Source organism: Notechis scutatus, chromosome 4 (genome assembly GCF_049901735.1).
Source record: "Notechis scutatus isolate UNSWTSFEM ecotype Mainland chromosome 4, rNotScu1.2, whole genome shotgun sequence".
Classification (NCBI taxonomy): Eukaryota; Metazoa; Chordata; class Lepidosauria; order Squamata; family Elapidae; genus Notechis; species Notechis scutatus.
The window spans coordinates 30,390,457-30,411,595 of record NC_142012.1 but is presented as its reverse complement, the minus strand read 5'-3'; the positions used below and the strand labels follow the sequence as shown (position 1 = coordinate 30,411,595).

The window sequence follows — 21,139 nt, the reverse complement described above, 5'->3', positions numbered from 1 at the left end:
TGATATGTGTTGGCTCCAGAACAAGCATTTCTTGTTGTACTTAGAAATCTACTTTAATGCTTTAAAAATTAATTTACAACTTATGGTGAAGTGTGAGAGAATGAAATGTAGGCCAAAACCTAAGCAGGCAACCCTCTTCCTGGCTTCTGAAATGCAACCCTGGCAAAGAACAAATCCCACTCTAAAATCAACTTGACAGTCATCCCAGGGTGTGTGGCAATCTAAGATTACAATCAAGGCCCTATTATGGGATTAAATTGATACTAAGAATCTCACATTCATCTCTTACCTCCGGTGCATTGCAGTCCAACTTTTCAAAAGTAAACTTGCTCATATTCAAAAGTATAGTTTCTGATCATTAAAGATAAGCATCATTATCACCAATTTCCTTTCCTGCTTTTACAACTGATAGCAAATCAGATGAAGAATAAGAAGTGAGCTAATCAAAGCCTGCATTATTTACTAACACTCTGGATTAAAACAAAAACTGGCACCTAACACTCAAAATTATCTTCAGGATTTCAAGCAGTTGAGAATATTTTTAAACCTCAAAGCAAAACGGAATGTAACCACCCATCAGCAATGGTTTATAATAATATAACTCTGATTAGAATATGACATGCAAGTCAGATTTTTTAAAAATAAAATTAATTGTAGTTTGAGCATAGTCCTCTACTTTTTACCATCACTGAATTTTGTCCTTCCTTCAATTAGCTCTACCCAGACATTTGGAAAAACACTGCTGATTTTAAAGCAAGAGGCAATGTTATTTCCTCTCATTAAGTTGGATGTTATCCATTAGTAATACATTGATATTATCAGGTTTTAAGCTCAAATGAGTTCTGCCACCATGAATAAACTAAACCAGGTTTTTTCCTCCTTTATATGGCTTGTCCATTTGGTGCATATTAGTACACTATTGCCTCATCAGGCACATTCTGAAATATATAAGATCTTATTTGGCTACCTTTTAAGTTGCCCTAATTCATGAATCACAAAAATTAATGCCTGTACTATCTTTGTCAGGACACTCATGCAATCATTTGACTTATGTTCACACCAAGTATATTAGGATCATGTTCAGTCTTTGGGAGTTAGCATATAAAAGAATCATGAGTACGATTGCAGTTTTTTTCTTTGCCTATGTATGGAAGTTCCATAGTTTTTAAATTAATGGCGCTTAGGAGGTCTGGTCTCTATAATTTTATTTTCAGACTGTTATACTCTTGTTAGACATTAAGCTGTCTGCCAAATTTTCCTTCAATCTTAGCTACACAGACACATTTCTCCTTTTTATAGTCATTCTGTTTTGATTATACATTATGTATTCATTCAATATTCATTATATCACTTAAAAAATAACAATTTGTTTGAAACTCCAAATAATTACTTTGCTCGTAAGAGCATCCTTTTTAATACACTATCAGCAAAGCTTTTTATTGCCATCTAGTTTGATTTTCTAATTGAATTGAACTATTATGGGCATTAAGCACAAAATTGTTCCTTGGCTTTGTTTTACACAATGCCTAGATTCTGCAACTTTATTACTTTATTCATATGTGAATCAGAAAATAATGGGTCTTCAACAAACAGTAATAAACTTCTGAGTTCAGCTACATTATTGATCCATCTGCCACAAATCTTCTTTCCTGAATAGCAGCAAAACTCCAAGTAACGGATAGGAATTTCCCTCAAAGAGGTTAGGAAAAAGGTGATATGAAAGCTTTGCTGTAGACAAGATTGGATCAGAATATATAATGGAACCTTATTACTCATTAATTGGTTCTGAGAGATGCAACGAGTACTAAAAATGATGAGTACCAAACAAAACTATGTGATTTATCACACGACCCTTTGTTTTGGCTTGGAAGAATTTCCTGTTTGTCCCTTTTCTTATGACAGTGGCCTTCCCAGCATGGCCAACTTCCTGTCTGCCTTTTGAGGCTGTCCCCACTTCCTTTTGCAGTGACCTTCTTGGTATGGCTGACTTCCTGTCTGTTCTCCACAGGTGTCCCCCTCTTCCTATTGCAGCGAGTCGAGTATCAAACAAAAGACAAGTATCAGTACAACATTTTCATGTCAAATTGCACTGAGTACCAAATTCAATGAGTTTTGAAGCAGTTGAGTACTGAGGTAACACTGTATATTCTGATTCTGTATATTATTGGTTTAAATGAAGGAATCTGTTCTGGATTTTCATACTATGACTTGCAGTGCATGCAACTGAGCAAAATCCTTTCATTAATAGATTTGCTTTTTTTCAATGGAACCTACCTGACCATCTGTCCCAATGGAGCCGCTACAGCCAGTTACCAGTTCTGACATATCATAATAACTAATAAATTCCCACAGGCAGGCCTCCAGATTGAGATTACGGTAGAAACGTAAAGTCTTAGCTGACCGTATGCTACTGCTGTATTGATAGGGTGAAGTTTCTCCAATCACTTCTGGATTCTTGATATCATCTGTGATGAAGCCATGTTTTGTTTCAATTTCATTATAATCCAAGAGATTGGAGCATTTGTGATTGCCTACACGAGTGCCATCCGGACTCAATGTCAACTCAAAATTGGACAAAGGTCTGGTTGAGATTACTGGCAACATTCCTGAAATCAGAAATTGCCTATTAGATATTTTATGCACTAATAATAAAAGTACCTGGGTGATTACATTACATTAACAATATTACATTCAGAGCATATGTAAGATTCAGATAAGTTTTATAACAGTAATTCAAATTTCAAAGCAGGGTTAAGAAAAATGTATGTACTTAGTTGCCATCTAAATCTTTTGTAGGTGAAATATAATGTTTTATGGAACTAAAGTACACTGAAGTATTAGTTATTTCCCATATAAAATAACCTTTATTGTCATTTTTACTGTAGTATTCCAATGTATGGTTGTGAGACTTCATATTGCTGTTTTTTTTTAATATAACATGCACATACAAGTCTGTGTTTGTGTATATGTACTGCAAGGTACTGTATACGCATATATTGCATGAATCCTCAAATCTAAGCATTTGGTGAAACATTATCTAGAATAAAAAATAAAGAATTTTAAAGTCTATGAATTGTTTCTAAATTGTGTTCATGGTCCTACTCCCAAAACCACTCCTGCTTATTCCAAGCCTTCTTCAATTCAGCACTAAATCTAATAGATTTTCTCTTTCGTATTTAAGAATAAATACAACATTCTTTCTTTGTTAAGCACTTTAAGCATGAACAAAGAAGAGGATAAACATTAAAAGTTGTCTTTGAATCATCGTTTCAAAAATCTCCTTCTGATGACAATTGGTGCAGCAACATTTCAGCTGTTCTGGTTCTAGTGGCACGTATGTCTGGTACTTACCATCTATATGAGGCATGGTAACTGAAAACCTGATCAGGTTTGGATAGTCTGGATCATCAGGACCCATATAATGAATTTTGGCTGAGAAAGGCTCTGCTCCAACTGTACCCAGAATACGTGGTTGGCACAGACCTAGGGGAAAACAGCGCCATTCATTGATTTATCAATTTAAATCAAGCCATACCTCTAATTAATGTGATTAATGTGGGAAACTTACACAATTATGAAAAATAAGCACAGGAAGCCTTTGTCTTATGACCACAATTGAGCCAAAAATTTCCATTCATAAGCAAGGCAGTTGGTAAGTGAATTTCACCCCATTTTACAACCTTTATTGCCATAGTTGTTGTGAATCATTGTAGTTGTTAAGTCAGTAATATGGTTGTAAAGTGAATCTGGCTTCCCAATTGACTTTGCTCATCAGAAAGTCACAAAAGCTGATCACATGAGCCTGGGATACAGCAATTGTCATAAATATGAGCCATTTGCCAAGTGCCTGAATTTTGATCACATGACCACAGGAAGCTTTAATTGTGAAAAATGGTCATGTCACTTTTTAAAGTGAACCTGTAGCTTCAAACCATCACTAAATGAAATGTTGTCAATCGAGGAGTACCTGTATTAACTTAATATAATTTTATTTATGCTCATGCTTTAATAGTAAATGTGTGATGACCCAGGGCATGGCACAAAGGCAACAGTCACATAATCAGTAGGAGTTCCTTTATTAGTTTATTACTAACCTACTTTATTACTTTGCCCCCAATGTCCTGGTTACCTTCTGGCTGGAGAAAAACTCCCCAGGAATAGCCTTTGGCTGCAGAGAATCAAGTCCAAAACGTGGTCAACAAAAACTGTAACTATTAAGTCCAATCAAGGCAAGATGAGATAGATAATTAGTTCTGCAGGGCAGGAGGAGGAACAGCAATAATTCAACACGGTTGGGAGGATGCCAGGAACGCAGATAACCAAAGTCAATACAAGATAAACTCATGTTTGTTCCCAGCAGAAGCCTCACTCAGCATGCATCTCTTTTAAACTCTCTTCCCAGGTGTGGTTAATGAAGGGAATCAGGGCCCTTTCCTCCCCACGCAACCCATGTTGCTCTTTTGTCCGTTCCTCCCTGTGTGCCCTAGGATGAAGAGGAGGTGGGCCTGGGTCTTCCTCCGTCTCCCTTGTTCTACCTCTCCCCTGCTCTGCCCAGCCAGATTTTGCCCTTCCCCAGTTTCCTCCACAGCCAATGAAGCCACACTCCCACTCCCTGTCAGCTGTTCATCTTCCTCCCTGAATCCTCAGATTCAGACTCCGAGAGGGGCATGACAAAATGCTGATAAATGCCTAATATGGAATTCTATAAGTCTAAATGCTTTGCCCAAGTGTCATTCAGTTACTAACATAGTCACTGAAGCTCATGTGTGTGTGTGTGTACACATGTGTGTGTGTTTGTGTGTGTGTACGTACCGGTAGTATATACTATATATACTGTATTATATACAGTATTATACTGCATATATATAGAGTACAAACTCAGACAGAACTAATGTTCTCTAAAATTTAAAAATGGCATAGTTTTATCCTCAATTTTCCAATTCAAGGCATGATACATTTCCTCAATAGCAGGCAGCTCACATCCACAACACACATATCACAAATAGGTGAAAGTGACATAGATTTGGAAATCCTTTCACAATTGTTTCCCTCACAGGCAAATTGTAGGAAGTATCAGATTACATGCACACTTAGAGCAACATCCTTGCAAGTCAACTTTATGCTTTCTTTACATGTATGGAAACCAAAATGTTATAAGCTTGTTTTCAAATGACATATTTGCAGAGGAACCACTCTAGTCATAAAGCTACCGTCTCTATTTTTCACTTGGCTAAGTTACACAGGTTTTTAAAGATATTTCAAATTATTATTTAAAATAAAATAAAATTACACTTCCTACTATAAATATATTGAAGTGCAAATGTTGAATGTCATATCTAACTCCCGTTGCTACTAACTTAATAATTGCACTTCTAATTGTTCCATCTTTCTCATTACTAAAAAAAAACATTTATCGGAAAGAATGTTCTATCTGAATAAAAGTGTTCAGAATCACTTAATGGTTTATTAAACTTACCTTCTTGTCTATTTATTATATGGATGGGACTCAACAGTTCTAAGCCCACATCTCCATTGGCCTTGACAGCGCGTGCTGCACACTGAACCCTGGAGCCAGCTTGGAAATAGATGGAGTCTAAAGCAATTGACTTTGTGTTAGTGAAGAAAGTATTGGAATCTACTTCACGCATAGGGCTGGTCACACCATCCATGCCGCTTGGGGCACTGACAAGCCAACGATACAAGGTCACTGTGTCATTGATGTTTTCAGCAGCACAAATAGATCCAGTCTTGTCATAATCTGAGTATTTGGGATTGCATGCCTAAATGCCAAGATGCATACAATACATTTAGTTATGTTTAAATCTTTGCCATGAAAATTCTTAATTAAGATGAAAAATAAGACTTTCCTCTCTTTTTGTTTCACTAGAGTTTTTAGCAAATTCCTTATTCTTGTTATCACTTCATAAATCTTATTTTATGTCCATCCTATCTGAGAATTAAGTATTACTGATTCTGCCATTTATATGTAAAAGCCAAATGCTGCGGAAAGAGTTCAATTTATTAAAACTTGAATGAAAAAAGATATTGATATCATATCTATTAGAAAATCAGGGAAAAGGAAGAAATGAAGTATCAGTAAATTATCTAGCAAGTTGCAAGAAGATTTAGATCAGGTTTTAATTCTATGGAGAATGCAAATGTAATATTAAGCATACACTGATTCCTTCATATGCTCTTTTCTGTGAAATTGGTATTAACATGATTTTTTCCATAAGCAAAATTTTGAGGGCACATGAAACAAAAGCTATAACTAATGTGCTCAACATTAAATTTTCTTGTTTTTAGATACTGAAAATCAAGTAAATAACCATTATGAACTGATAAAATGGAACTTTCCAGAAGCTTAAAAGATTAATCCCAAATATTTTTTCTCCTCCTAATTTTTAGTAGTAGAAAAATTAAGACAGTATAACTATAGATAGTTCGTACCGTTACACACACAATAGGATATCCATTGGGAGGCTGGGGATTTACTTTACTTTTGGCAGTGTCATCATACAACAGAAGTGATACAACTTGTGGCACAGCTGGGAAAGTCACATCTGCCATGCTATCCATTTCTTCAATGTATATAATGGCTTTATTCATCTGAATGGAAAAACAAAAAGTTTCTGTCTCTAAATATAAAGCAGATATGAAAGAATGCTTCTGTAACCAGCTATGTTACACATAATATATGAAATGTTAAAATTAATCTACCCAGAAATAAGAGAATAAAGAATATGAAGATATAACTTCAAGGAGCATACCACTTACAATGAATTAATTTTGACACTGAAGCATAAAATATAATAAAATATAATAACTAAGAATTGGAATATATGAAACAATTATCAACTTATCCCTTTGCACAATATCTTATACCTGGCTTATGCTGTAGGGTCATAAAACTTGTCTTATGCCACTCTTATCCACTCTAAAGAATGAATCTAAAGGTTTCTTTTTGTTAGAGGAAGAAATTATTAACTTGACAAAGGGAATCCACAGAACCATTCCATGTCTCTAAAATCAAAACAACAAGGAAACTGCTTTCCACCTTATTTGATAAAAGAAACCTATGACCAATTCATCTTGACAGCTGTTCATTATGGATCAATCCATTTTTTTTTAGAAAGATGTAGATTCAGATCTAGAATTAAAGCATACTTTTCACTGAGAGGCACTTAGATATTATTGGAAGGCACCGACACTTTTTGTGTCAGTCTTATGGTCAATCTAAGGGTAGAGATTTTTTTAATCAAGACAAAGCATTAAATCTTCCTTAAGACTGAATGCCTGGTTGGAGTCAAAGCTTCTAAACTTTCCAAAGAATAGAAGCAGATCTGAGCAAAGGTTTTGCTTCCAGTTTGGTCTCCAACAGCAGACTTCCATGGATTCTGAAAAACCAAGGTTGTTAATGCTTCGACATTTCTGAATCACCCTCAACTGAATGCAAACTACAGGGCAAACCACTTGAGTATTTACCTGTGTTTCAGCCACCATATTCTCATCAGGTTTCAAATGCACTGTAAATGCTTCACGCATTTCTCTCACTCCATCATACAAAACTTCAACCTCCACAAAGTGCTCTGTTTTTCCTTCTTTAAATTCAATATCTAAAATGAATAATGATAAATGAGCAATTTGGGTCATGTCTGTGAAATATGAATATTCATCAGTCAAAGTTTTGCATTCACATTTTGTAGCATTAAAAACATATCTAATTCCAGATCTGTTTTTTTTTTTAAAAAAACACCTTATGCATTGGACATTTGCTGCAATGTCCAATTTAGGATCAGAATCTTACCCTCAGACATTGGATTATAGTCTTCTCCAGAAGTAGCTGAACCATCTTTAGTATGAATTCTTACAATAGAAACTTTGGAAGTGTCTCCAAGTCGCAAGATTGGGATCTTTAATACTGCCATCTCTCCAGGCTCCCGTGGTTCTTGAATGTTGTATTTCACATCAGAGAATTTAATCATTGGTTCTGCAAGACAAATGGAAAATGTCAACTTCTCCTTTTAACCAAGGCTAAACTTCAGTATAGCTTTTAATAATAGTCAGAGACAGAAAAGAAGTACTAACCAAGAAAATAACATTTTGTTTAATTCACTTAATTTATTATTTAGCAATGTGATTTATGCTAAATTTAATTAATGACAAGGCAAGAACAATGCCACTATAAACATATATTGATCAGTTTAAATCATAAAAGGAAGATGATATCGAATTTTGTAAGATTAAACTTTATAAAACACCTAGAAAAGTCAATTGTTTCCACTCAAGGTTTAATTCTATTTCAATACATTCTATTAGGCAATACTATAGTTGGATGAATAAAAATCAAAACTGATCCCCATCACTCTGTGCTGGTGTGAATTAAATCTCTGAATGGCAGAGCTAGATTATGAATAGTTATTTTCTGAAACACCATGTAACTCTCTTTCTTAGACTGTCCAGTGGCACATCAGAGGTAACATTAGAACTAATTATTCATAACATTAAGCAGTTTGTTTTCTGTAACTACACAGGGAAAGTCTATACCAGAGAGTACACATGAAAAAAAAGATTTTAAGTAAGCATTAAGAAGGATTTCCTAATAAGCTATTAAACAATTGAAAGTTGGTTTTGATAGAAGCAGAGGCTATAATAGAAAACCTCCTATCAGGGATACATTATTTGTTAACGTGACCAATTTATATTGAGCCATAGTTCTCTCTCCATTCCAGTCTTTTCATTTACTACTTTATTTTATTCAGTACGGGAAGAGGGGCTAAACATTTTTACATTTTGAAACAGAGGTGTACAACTTGTACCCCATATTTCATAATGTTACCTTCAGAAATTGTTCAAAACATGTCATTGTATTATAATTTTTAAGGTGACAAAAGAGAAACTATTGATTACATGTGATTAATGCTTTAAGTACTTTTAATATACTTTTAATTGTATTTAATTTCTGGAAAACTCCAATTTAATGTTTTATCTGATACACATGAAAATATAATACTCATCCAGAAAAAGATAATAAAACAAAAGGTATTTTATTTTAAACTATTTATTTTATTAGAGGATGTGGTTTAGGGTAATTTTGAAGGAAACCAGCCAATTTACTATTATCTAATAAAAAGTTATTGACCATTTGACTTTTCAGGGATGTAATTTATATTTTAGAAGCACTGTCCTTGAATGCAGAGATTAGCAATATATAAATGAATCCTAATAGCTGTCCAGTTTGAAATCCCTTGAAGTAATAATCTAAAGGTCCTTTAATTGAAAGAATAGCAAACAGCTCATCAACCTACTGTCTTCTTCATCCTTAATCTTCACCAGCACTTCTTTTGGCTCCCCAATGGAAGCACCAAATGAAGAGGTACTTTTGGGAGTTCCAAGCACCAGTCTGAACTCTTCCTCCTCTTCATAGATAGCATCATCTTCCAAAACCACAAAACAGGATTTCTCTATCTCTCCTTTAGAAAGCAAAAAGCCAGAATAATATATGTTGACTCTTGGTGACTTAATGGATGTGTCCATTTAGGTTTGTTTGTTTTACTATGAAACCAGTTTTTCATTAACATATTCCAATGTGGTTTCTCAATCTTCCCTGGAATTTCCTGGCGCTCCTGAGCCAGATACTGGCCAAATCCAATTGTTTAGTTTGCAAGACTAGCCAGTTCAGTCAAGATCTGCCAACTGAAGAATCTTACCATTTAACTTCACAATCGATATTAAAGAGATAAAGGCACTAACGTTATTACATATTATGTAATCACTGAATATTGGAAATAAATCTTGAGAAACTGATTTGTTTCGAGCTTCAGTTCCCCTAAATGCTAGCCAGCCCTCCAATGCAAGGTATTTTTTATCCAAAACAACCATAACAAAGCTTATATCCCAACTTTTCCCCTCTAAACTTCATAGGAATAAACATGCTAAATTTAAACAACAACAATAATAAAAACAGGAAAACAAAAAACATCCTCAATAAAATCTGCTTGATCAGGCAATTGTTACATGTTCTCTGTTCAGACAAAGAGTTTAAAAAATACTTGGTGTCCACAAATCTTTTATAGTGTAGTTTCTATAACCATTGATTAATGAAAGGCTTAATTATAATAGAAAAAAAATCAAAAATCATAATGGAAGCTAAATGAATGAACAATGCAGTAACACGAGAACTGAGGTTTCTAGCTTTACATTCACTCAACTTTCATTTCCAATTTGTGTGTTTATATAGCACTAAATACCTGAATGAAATACCCCAATACACATACACACATTAGAAAAATGATTAATAGGGTTTGGAATGACTACATGGTGCCTAAACTTTAGAGTATGGCCATATCTGTTTTCATTGCAACAAGTTGCTTGCTGGTAAACTTTTTTTTTTTTAAAGGACATCTTACCTGGTAGGAATGTTATTATTGAGTCATCTGTGTTTGGTCTCTCCTCATAGTCCATCATGACCTGGGCAGAGCCTTGGCGAGTGTAGCAGCGGACAGTAGACTTATGATTAACATCTCCACTTCGTGAGATTATAGCTTCCACCTGACCATCTTTTTCATTCACAATGTAAAGAGATTCCTTAAATTGAACTTTGGGTACTGCAAAAGAAATATGAATTATTCTATTTACATTCTATTATTCTATTATTCTATTTACATTACATTGTAATGTCCACCTCATTTAAGGTCACTCTGTATATTCATACTGTACTGATGTATACGTAATTAGCAGAACTGTCAAATTTATACTCAGGGCTTCTCAGTTAAGAATTTGTTATATCAAAGCAATTGGGGAAATTTGTAAAGGTGACTCACTTATCTGAATATATACTTCTCTTTACTCACTACATAGGTATACCTTTTATTTTAATGCGTCAGCCAAGATTATATTCTTGTGTTTTTGATATAGTTGATAACCTAATCAATAGTTATATTTATACATCATGACAAATACCTATGGCATAGGTTCTACCTATTTTATTTATAGATTACGATTTATCAATTGACAGGTTAAAAAAAAACCACTGTATAATATGATGTCTGAACGAGTTGATGGAATTATTTTGTATAAAGCATTTAAACAAAAGCCATAAAAATATAGAGTCCTCAAGTTCCAACAGTTCATTTTCTGATTGTTTAGGGGTTAGAATGATGCTGAAAAAAGTGTCTGTTTCCACACTTACGACCATTGCAGCATTCCATGGTCATGTGATCAAAATTCAGACACTTGGCAACTGACTCTTACTTATGATGGTTGCAGAATCCCAGGGTCATGTGATCGCCTTTTGCAACCTTCTGACAAGCAAAGTCAATGGGAAAGCCAGATTCACTTAACAACCATGTTGCTAACTTAACACCTGCTACACTTTACAACTGTGGCCAGAAAGGTCATAAAATGGCCTTAATTGTTGGGGGCAATATGCTGACTCTGTAAATCGCTTAGAGAGGGCTGTAAAGCACTATAAAGACATATATAAATCTAAGTGCTATTGCTATTAAGAACTCTCTTGCTGAGCAACAAAATTTTGGAGTTAGTTGTGATCAAAAGCCAAGCACTACCTATAGTTAAATTTTGATTTCTTAAGAGTTTATTTTGTTAGACCAGCATTCTCCAGCTTCTTTCCTTCAGGTGTATTGAACTTCCAAATCATCAGTTGATATTAGTTCTGCTTGCTAAAGGTGATGGGATTAAGTTTAAGTTTTTAGACATCAGATTGGAGACAGCTGTATAGCACATTATCAGTAAGCTAGTTTGTTCTAATTTTGTATTTAATTGGCAGGAAGGCTACTTTCTTCATGCTTGAATAGTTGACAATGAAAGCTTTAAGATTAGGCTTCCAAGAAGAGATTGGACTGCCATTTGTCAGAAATGGAGTAGGGTCTCCTGCTTGTAGCTAGATAGGTGGTGGTGGACTAGATGACCTATAAATTCCCTTCCAACTCTGATTATCTGTTAATCTGTTGATAGTTAACAGTGCCATTTTCTATTCTACTCAAAGGATGTTGTTAGAAGGCAAAGTTGAAAATGCCTTCAAAATTATTTAAAGTGAAGGAAAATAATGATAAAATTATTCCACTAATTAACATCATTAAAAAAAAGAAAAGCCAAAATCTAGACTTATAAGTTTTGCATTAGGCATTCCATCCTTTCTGGAAGTAAAGCATAGCTTTGGAGAGTTCACCAGATTTATAATGAACTCTAGTATAGTTTGTATCCTAATACTATCTTGGTAGCTAGATAGGAAGGAAGGAATGCTTTCCTTAAAATTCAGAATTCCTAGCTATAATTTCCATTTTTTTAAAAAATATACATGTTCTATTTTCCAAATTCAGTTTTAGCACTGTCTTGCATGCACCTATGCATGTTATCTTCCAGTTTTACCAGAAAATATTTTGTATCAATTTATGGAAAACAATCTGCAATGCTTACAATCAGTGATGGTATCATTTATGATGATAGTAGCTTTGCTTGGCTCTCCAAGCACTGCATTCACTGGCATCTGGAGAACAAGTTCAAACTTTTCTGGGCCTTCAAGAACCGGCTGTCCTAGATCATCCAAAATAGTTGCACGAAAAGTCTGCATGTTTACACCAGGAGCAAAATCCATGTTTTGGCTTATGCCAACATAATCAACTCCAGCTACAAGAGACAAAATTTAATTATGTGTGCAGTAATGTTCATATGATTCAGACAGCAGTTTATATACATTTTAAAATGCTTTTTTCATGTATTTTGGACACCTAAACATAAGACAATTAAACTTTCCATTACTTTTAGAGAACTGTTCTAGAATGTCAAAAGGAGAACAATTAAAAGGCTACAATAATAAAAATCTGAGTACTACAATTTGGACAAATTAAAACACTTTTTGTCACAGGAAAACCATCACTGGCCTTATCTTATTTTCATCTTTACTTTGAGATTATGCCAGGAAATTTCTAAACTTAACTGACATACAGGAATTGGAATGAGCAAAGCACAGGAAATTTAATTTAATTTCCTCAAGTTTGAAATGTATTTTTTTCTTTGAGGATAGTGCTACAGCATATAGTTTAATTAAACAACTTGGTGATCCCAGAATGTGACTGTGACAACAAAATAAGAGGGAATCTTTCTATTGTGCACTATTCAAACAATCTCATGGAATGAATTACAGAATATTGGAACAACAAATTCATTCAACATTGGGGCTGCTGGGATTTTGCTTATGTGGTACTTTTCTATATATCTGTTAGTTTATGAACAATATATAACTAAAATATATAAGAAATGTTATCAACACAGGACAAAACGTTTGGTGAGAGATTATTGAACAGATATATTAGTAATACAGATGAAACAATTCACCTTCTGCAGATACTGGTTCAGTTTTCCTGGAACGAACTGTGACAGTGGCAGCTTTAGATAAGTCTGTTCCAGTTCTCCAAACACGCACTTCTACATAACCAGCACTCTCCGCAACATAATATTCAGTGTCACCAAAATAAAAAGCAGGTTCTAGGACATAAAACAAAGATAGAAAAGAAAATGATAATCATAAAAAAAATAATCAAAGATCATTCTTCTTGTATTTAAGTCATCTGGGCAATTAAGAAAAAGGAAAACAAGGATAAATAGTTTTGGAGACGTGAAAATGTTAACAATTTTCAGCTAACAGAAAATAGAGGATCTATCAATATTTTGGTTTTATTTTTGAGCCATGGTGGCACAGTGGTTAAGAGTGCAGTGTTGCAGGCTACTTCTGCTGACTGCCGGTTGCCTGCAATTTGGCAGTTCGAATCTCACAAGGTTCAAGGTTGACTCAGCCTTCCATCCTTTCAAGGTGGGTAAAATGAGGACCCAGATTGTTGGGGGCAGTATGCTGACCCTGTAAACCAGTGATCCCCAACCTTTTTGACGCCGGCCCGGTACGGCATCAGCTGGGCACCGCCATCTTTTTGATGAAAAAGTGCTTCCGGTGACCTCACGGAAGCACGTTTTCATCAAAAAGATGGCGGCGCCAACGCTTCCGATGAGCTTTTCCGGGTAGAAATGGCTTTCTACCGGAAAAGCTCACGAGCGCTAGCGCCGCCATCTTTTGATGAAACGTGCTTCCGGTGAGCTTTCTACCCAGAAAAGCTCACCGGAAGCACTTTTTCATGAAAAAGATGGCGGCGCCAGCAAGCCGCGGCCGGTAGGGAGTTGTTCCGCGGCCCGGTACCGGTCCGCGGCCCGGTGGTTGGGGACCCCTGCTGTAAACCACTTAGAGAGGGCTGTAAAGCACTGTAAAGCGGTATCTAAGTCTAAACACTATTGCTATTTTTAATGTCCCCAATATTTCCTAGTTCTTCTTGCTGAGTCAAGATAAGAGAAAATCATGGAGAACATGCATTAACATATGTAACATTCATGTTCTTATAGCTTTAATAGACTTTCATTTACATTGACCATAATCCTGAAAATCTCTTGATACTCCCCTCCTCCTTATTTCCACAAGAATTAGGCACAACTATCTGGCAAAGGGTGAAAAGAATTGCCTTGAAGAAGAATAACTGCTATCAACGCAATGGTAGGTAATCTCCAATAAATTTTATGAGAAAATGACTCAGGCAAACCCCTCCTAATTCACATGAAGATAAATTGAGGGTGTGAGAAGCATATTCAGACTTGCAATATTTTGTTATAATACAGATAGTCCTTGCTTATAGCCTTATTTAGCGACAATTGAAAGTTACCTAAAAAAACCAACAACCTAGCTTTGCAACCAATCCTTATATCTGCAGCATCCCAGTTATGATTGGTATTCATGCTTCCTAACTGGCTTACTAAAGCAGATTTAATGCTGATTCAGAAGTAAAACCACGAATTGTCAAGTGAGATGATGTCTTGCTTAACAACAAAATGAGAAGTTATGTTGTAGGCCTTCGTGACCATATCATTTTTCTGCTTAGCAGCCATAGTGCTTAGTGACAGAGCTGCCTGTCCCATTTGCGGTTGCTAGTAAGGACTGTCAGTAAAAATAGTACTGAACTATATGGTTTCTTAGTCTTGTCTACCTTGCAGGGTTGTGGTTATGGTTAGACTGAGACATTTATACAAATTTTCTGTATGTCCCAGACTTAATCTATCTTTCCCTTGTGATCTTTTTGTTAATGGTTCTCTCCTCTCTACTTCAAACTATCCTCCTTAATCTGAACATATGTAATATTTATATTACATATTTTTTCATATACATAGCTCTCTGCAAAAGATCAATTTTCAAAAAGTATAATGATGTAAATATGTGGGATATAAATCAGGCTTTGAATTCATTCTCAGATTATTTTGCCAATGGTAACCTAACCCCATTTTATATAGTAGTATAACTGTGAAAATGCATCTGAAACTTTAACCTGTGAAATTGAAAGGTACAGTGTACTGTGGATAGTAAAGATCTTTTTGTAGATTGGATATTAATAACAACAACACAAAACAAAGCTAATGCCAAATAAAACTTGTAAAGGATAATACCCTTACAATTTATTGTAAGGGATAAAATGGAAGGAAGTACTTGTATATCTCCAGCTTTGCAAAGGTGTGTAATTATGTCTTCTAAAAATGCAGAGATATTGATCAGTGCCTATTTCATGAATTGTTAATAAAATGTATAGGCAATAGCTTAGAAATAACCCAGGTGTTCCTCAAAGGTGGAATTATAAACCCACATTTCCTCATATTAGTAATCAGTTTGTACAATCTACATTAACTCATGAGCTTTAATCACAAAGGGAAGCTAAGGAAAGCTTTTTGAAAAGCATATAATTTAAACCAGATAATGTAATTGCAAATTAAAGACAAAGCAAAACATTAACTGTTTATTATATCTTAAATTATGGTTCCTGTCACCATTGATGTTTAAGATTTTCATTCACCCCTCCCAAAGTCTGGGGTGGCTGTAATCTCAACATCTAATTGTGCATTATTTCCTTATCTATTAGCCATTTCATAAGTAAAAAAAATATTATTAAAAATACTAGCCTCCTTACTTTTGTACAGCAGTAAAATGTTCTGTGTAAACTACTCATTTAAAAGCGATTTCTGGTTTCTCAAAGAGGCCCTCAGTGTTTGCTGAGGCTGGCTATCCCCCAGTGGTCCCTCCACAATTGAGAAATATGTGTGCCAGTGCTGAAACCTGTTCTACCTGCCCTGCCACTTAAAAATTCCTGTAGAAAACCATGGTAAGATTTCCACTTCCTTGTAAAATCACAAGTTGTTTGCATCTCCATCTTCAAAGCTCATTATTGTATAACTGGATCCTTTGTTGAGTTACACATGATCAGGCAGCATGTTTCTGCATAACAGGAAAATATACAGAGCCCACAGCTTCCTAGGGTATGATCAAGGGCCAGTAACAAAACCCATATTGTTCAGCCTTAGGTGGAATATGAAGATCAAAGGACTAGATTTTTTGGGTCTTGAGTACTTGATTATGCAGCTTTTTTAAAATAGGAAACATGAGCAGTTTGCTGGTCTTATAGGTCACCAGCTGTCATGATACTGTACAAAGCAAACAAACCACCGATTACCTTCCAAAATTCTTAAAACTAAACCTTCGTATCAGTTCTGTATGAATTATTTAACATGAAAGATATACAATTTTCACAATGCAAAACAACTTAATTTGTATAAAACATGTTGTATTGACATTGTATCAAATAGAATCAAAATCTGATTCTTTTACCAGATTACAAAATAGATGCTGGATTAAACTACTGAACTACTTTACTTAAAAATGAAATACAGTTTCTGTGAGCACTGAGACAGGCAGATTTCCTGACGCCAAATCAAGTTGAGATAAGAAACACACTGGGAACTCTGATTGTTGGCCCCATTAATGCCATTAGTCTTGAGACAACTACACAGCATGGAAGTGGGTTCATCTTTTGTTGCCAAATGGAGGTTTTTTTTTCCCAGGAAGTATTCTCCTCTTCTGGCCTTTAAAATCTGGGAAAGAAAATAGCTCTCTGATTTTTACAATTGCTTAAGTCTCTCTTTATCCTCCTTTCTTGTTAGCAAGAACAGGCCAAAGTAAAAGGGATGCCATGCAAGTGAAAAGTGAAATGCACTTTATACTTGTTCTGTTTAATAAAGAAGCTATTATGGCATGACCCAGTCCACTTTCTTGGGGTCTCTTTTTCCCAGCCTTACCATCCTCCACTAAAGAAACTCATTCATGCTTTCCTTTCCCACTAACTCCCAAATTCTGACATGAATTCTTGCATTTCTAGAAAGAATGGAGCCAGCATATCATAAACATGTAAAAATAATAAATCATGTATTGTTAGATCAGACAGCCTCATTGTATTTATTACTAAACAAATAACAATTTTAAGTAACAATTTGAGAGTTCGTTCTGTCTCAAATGTTTAACTTTCCAAGAAACAGATTTTTTCAATGGAAACCAAAAGCTGAAAGCAATGAATAAAAAAATAATATTAGGTCCCAAGCAGAAACTAAATATCCAAAAACTAAAAACCCATCTAAATAACCCATCACATGTAAAAGTGCAACAAAATGTCCACATATAACAAATAATATATACCAATTAAGCCATGACATGATTGAAATCATGATTCTGTAATCTAAGATGTACGTATGTATGGATAGATGATAGAAAGAAAGAAAGAAAGAGGGAGAAGATTGAGATTGAGATAGATAGATAGATAGATAGATAGATAGATAGATAGATAGAAATAAAAGATATATAAATAAAAAGATACATAGAGAGACATGATAACAGATAGCGATGATAGAGATAGAGAGATAATGACTGTGTAGATAAATACAAGAAGTGACTAATGTGTTCAAGACCTCATGAAGTAAAAGAGTAAGTATTCAGGGACCAAAACTTGAATAAATGCACTGAATATTATAAACTTTGCAAAAATGTCTATTGTTATTATTTTTACTCACGATCATTTGTATCAGCTAAAATGATGACTTTAGTACTGGGAAATTCAACTCCAATTTTTCCACCCAATGGCATACTTAAAGTGACATTAAAAATTTCATCTTCCTCATGAAGTGAATCATCAATAATTATGACCCGGCATATTTTCTCCGTCTCATCCTTATGAAAGCGAATTAGACTGGTATGGTCATCAGGACGAGATATGTAGTCAGAATATGACAAGACCATAGAAGGAATTGTGCCAGTGGCAGTCCCTTAAATAAAAAGAAAATAAATGACAGTCAATATATATTATATTTTCAATATTTCTTTTTGTGTATGTGCAATATACATTATATTTATAATATTTGCATTTGTAACTTTGTTATATTTAGTCATATAACTACAGCATGTAGCATACAATGTACATATGTAATACAGATTACAGATAGCAGAAAGCAGCATATGACATAACTTTTTCTTCTTGCCTAAACAGAAGAATACAATGACCATGGCAGTGGGCATTAGAAGCCTTCCTTGCTTCCTTCCTTGCTTCCTCCCTCCAATTCCTTTCCCAGCAGTAGGTAAATGGTGGCAGCTCAGAGGAGGAGACAATGAGGGACTGTAAGATTGGTCAGGAAATTGTCAGGCAATACCAAAAATGAGAAGCATGTGACTAAGTGATGTAGTAGTGTTATTGATAGTTGTGGTATTAAAGCAGCCACAACTAGCCCAAATATTATTTCCTGAGGAGTAATGGATCCTGGCATTCTGTAAGTTAGTCTATTTGAGGTACACCTTGGTTCAAAAGCTGTTGCCCTATGATGTACTGTTTTTCCAGTTAAAGGTAATGGCAAGTTTTAGCAGTATATGATATTAACACATACACATACCACTTAATTAAAAACACTGTGAATGCAGCAAAATGTAATAAAGCCCACTATTAAAAATAATAATTCTAACATTGCATAAAATATTAATAGCCTCTAAAATGATTTCTTTCTCTTTGTCACTGATTATAATACGACTTAATATCTTAAGATTAACAGAGACAATAGCAAATGTGCAGATCTAATTAAAGTTTATCTCACAATTAATTGGGTAATTAAGTAATGTTTAGCACACTATCATTAAGACAATACAGATTAGTAAATATATATACATACATACATATACATATATACATACATACATACATACATACATACATACATACATATATGAGATATATTGTATATATTAAAAATGCTTTCATATAAATAAAAGTAACAATTTCTCCTTTATCAACCATTTTCTTATTACAAAATTCAGTTTATTACAAAAATTGCTTTAAAAATTACAAATCAGTGGATCTGTAAAGTATTAGAAGTATTTCACTTTTTCTTCCCCATTTCATATGAGGAACAATTATAATTAGGAAGTTTTCGCTAAGTTAATTATATCCATGTTTAAATATGTGATGTGTGAGAAAGACCTTGGGAGACTAGGAGATGTTGCTAATGGAGCTGTCAAATAAGAGATAGCCTAGCCAGCTCCTGGATAATGGATGGAGCAAGAGCTCAGGAAAGACTGTTCCTAATTTCCCAGTCTGCACAGGAGGTGGGAAAGGAGGAATGTATTTTCAGACTTGCAAGATTTTGTCACGGTAGCCTTACAATAAAGTAGAATTAGCTCATATGGTTGTGATTACTGTCTAGGAGGCTAACAAAATAATTACATATTATATTTTATTAACAACTTATTTCATCAGGACCATTTTCCACACACAGGCTTTGTTTATGACTTTTTAAAAGGTATTTATTTAAAATGTTTCTATATTACAGCATTTGCGTATCAATTTCACTAAGTCAGATATAATAGAGTTTGTAACAGAATTTTTAAACAGTAACATCTGTTTTATATTTTATGCATGCGTAAAATCTCATCTTATGCTTGTATAACCTTAATTTGACATTTAATGGACATTTCCCTCTAGTGACAGCCCTTTTTACGATAAGTCCATTAAATCAACGGGTGTATGCCATAGACTGTATTAAAGGATTCCTGTAGGACATGAACAAAGATTCAAGTGAACAAACAATATTGCCATTCTAATCTATTTATACTAGCTAAAATTGAAACTAACCATAATGAGCATTTCAAGTTCATAGTAGTAATAATAAACTGCAGCTACATTAAGAGTAAAAGCAGAATATTTCAATCTAACCTTCTTATAGTGTGAGGTTCAACATTTTATTGAATTGATTTGCACATGGCGACTCAAGGTGGCTTACAGAATATAAAACCTCATTTAAAACAATAAAACTAATAAAAAAGAATCAAATAAATTAATATAATAAAAGTCACTCCCCACTCCGACGACAGCAGATCACATGAGCCATTTAATGGGCTCCATCCCACTCTGGGTTCCCCAGGCCCTCTGGCAGAACCAGATCTTCAGTGTAGTAGTTGTAGTTATTTCATTAGAAATCTGTATTGTTTAATCAGCACAAAGAGAGATTGCATATATCAACCAATGGAACAGTTTATATTCCTTGAATTCTATAAGACATTTCTTTCAAGAAGTAAAGCGCCATTCATACATGCAAATAAATCAATAAAAGCTGTGATGTACAGTTGAATATTTCGAGGTATACTATTTATCAATTTTTACTTTCTTCTTTCATTTAGAAAATGATACTTTCAAACTAAGCCTGTATATTAACTTGTAAAAGTTTACAAGTATATTAAATTTAAAAATATACTACAATTTATTCACCACCAAATTCTGTTTGGTCCAGGTGGTCTGGGCTGTTCTACTAGTTTGGACTTTTAAGCCTCATATTTAGTGTTCCACATATTAAGTATTCTTTGTAAAGATAACTATAAATAACTATAATTATAAATAAGTATTCTAAACCAAGCTTCATTATACCCTAAATGTTTGGAAGAAAAGGAAATCATGCAGGATTATTCAGGCATTGGAACAATCAAAGTAGCTAACACAAACCACAGATTTATTTCCTTATGAGAATTAATCTAATATGACCTATACAATGGATTATTTGTGCAAGAGAGCAATAAGTCTTCCAAAAACGACTTTTAAGAAAAAAATAAATAAAAGCGCACAATAAGCACATTGTAATTACTTTGCCTTTATCTTTTCCCTATAATTAATTGAAAAAGCAGATATTGCTAGCTCAACTATGCCTACTCTCTGATCAGATGTGGGGGAAAAATTTG

The 21,139-nt window shown here is 34.4% G+C and overlaps 1 protein-coding gene across 2 annotated transcripts in view; it reads right to left on the bottom strand.

The window, feature by feature from the left end:
- FREM3 (FRAS1 related extracellular matrix 3) overlaps window positions 1-21,139 on the bottom strand; it is a 60,748-nt gene that overhangs the window by 7,589 nt on the left and 32,020 nt on the right. For both annotated transcript variants that reach the window (XM_026668626.2, XM_087963083.1), the window contains exons 6-16: window positions 17,941-18,192; window positions 13,357-13,506; window positions 12,439-12,648; window positions 10,410-10,607; window positions 9,309-9,473; window positions 7,808-7,990; window positions 7,486-7,616; window positions 6,451-6,609; window positions 5,477-5,780; window positions 3,352-3,483; window positions 2,275-2,606 (exon numbers count right to left, since the gene is read on the bottom strand). In XM_026668626.2, the coding sequence (XP_026524411.2) occupies window positions 2,275-2,606; window positions 3,352-3,483; window positions 5,477-5,780; window positions 6,451-6,609; window positions 7,486-7,616; window positions 7,808-7,990; window positions 9,309-9,473; window positions 10,410-10,607; window positions 12,439-12,648; window positions 13,357-13,506; window positions 17,941-18,192 (2,216 nt within the window). The remainder of the gene's footprint in view (window positions 1-2,274; window positions 2,607-3,351; window positions 3,484-5,476; window positions 5,781-6,450; window positions 6,610-7,485; window positions 7,617-7,807; window positions 7,991-9,308; window positions 9,474-10,409; window positions 10,608-12,438; window positions 12,649-13,356; window positions 13,507-17,940; window positions 18,193-21,139) is intronic.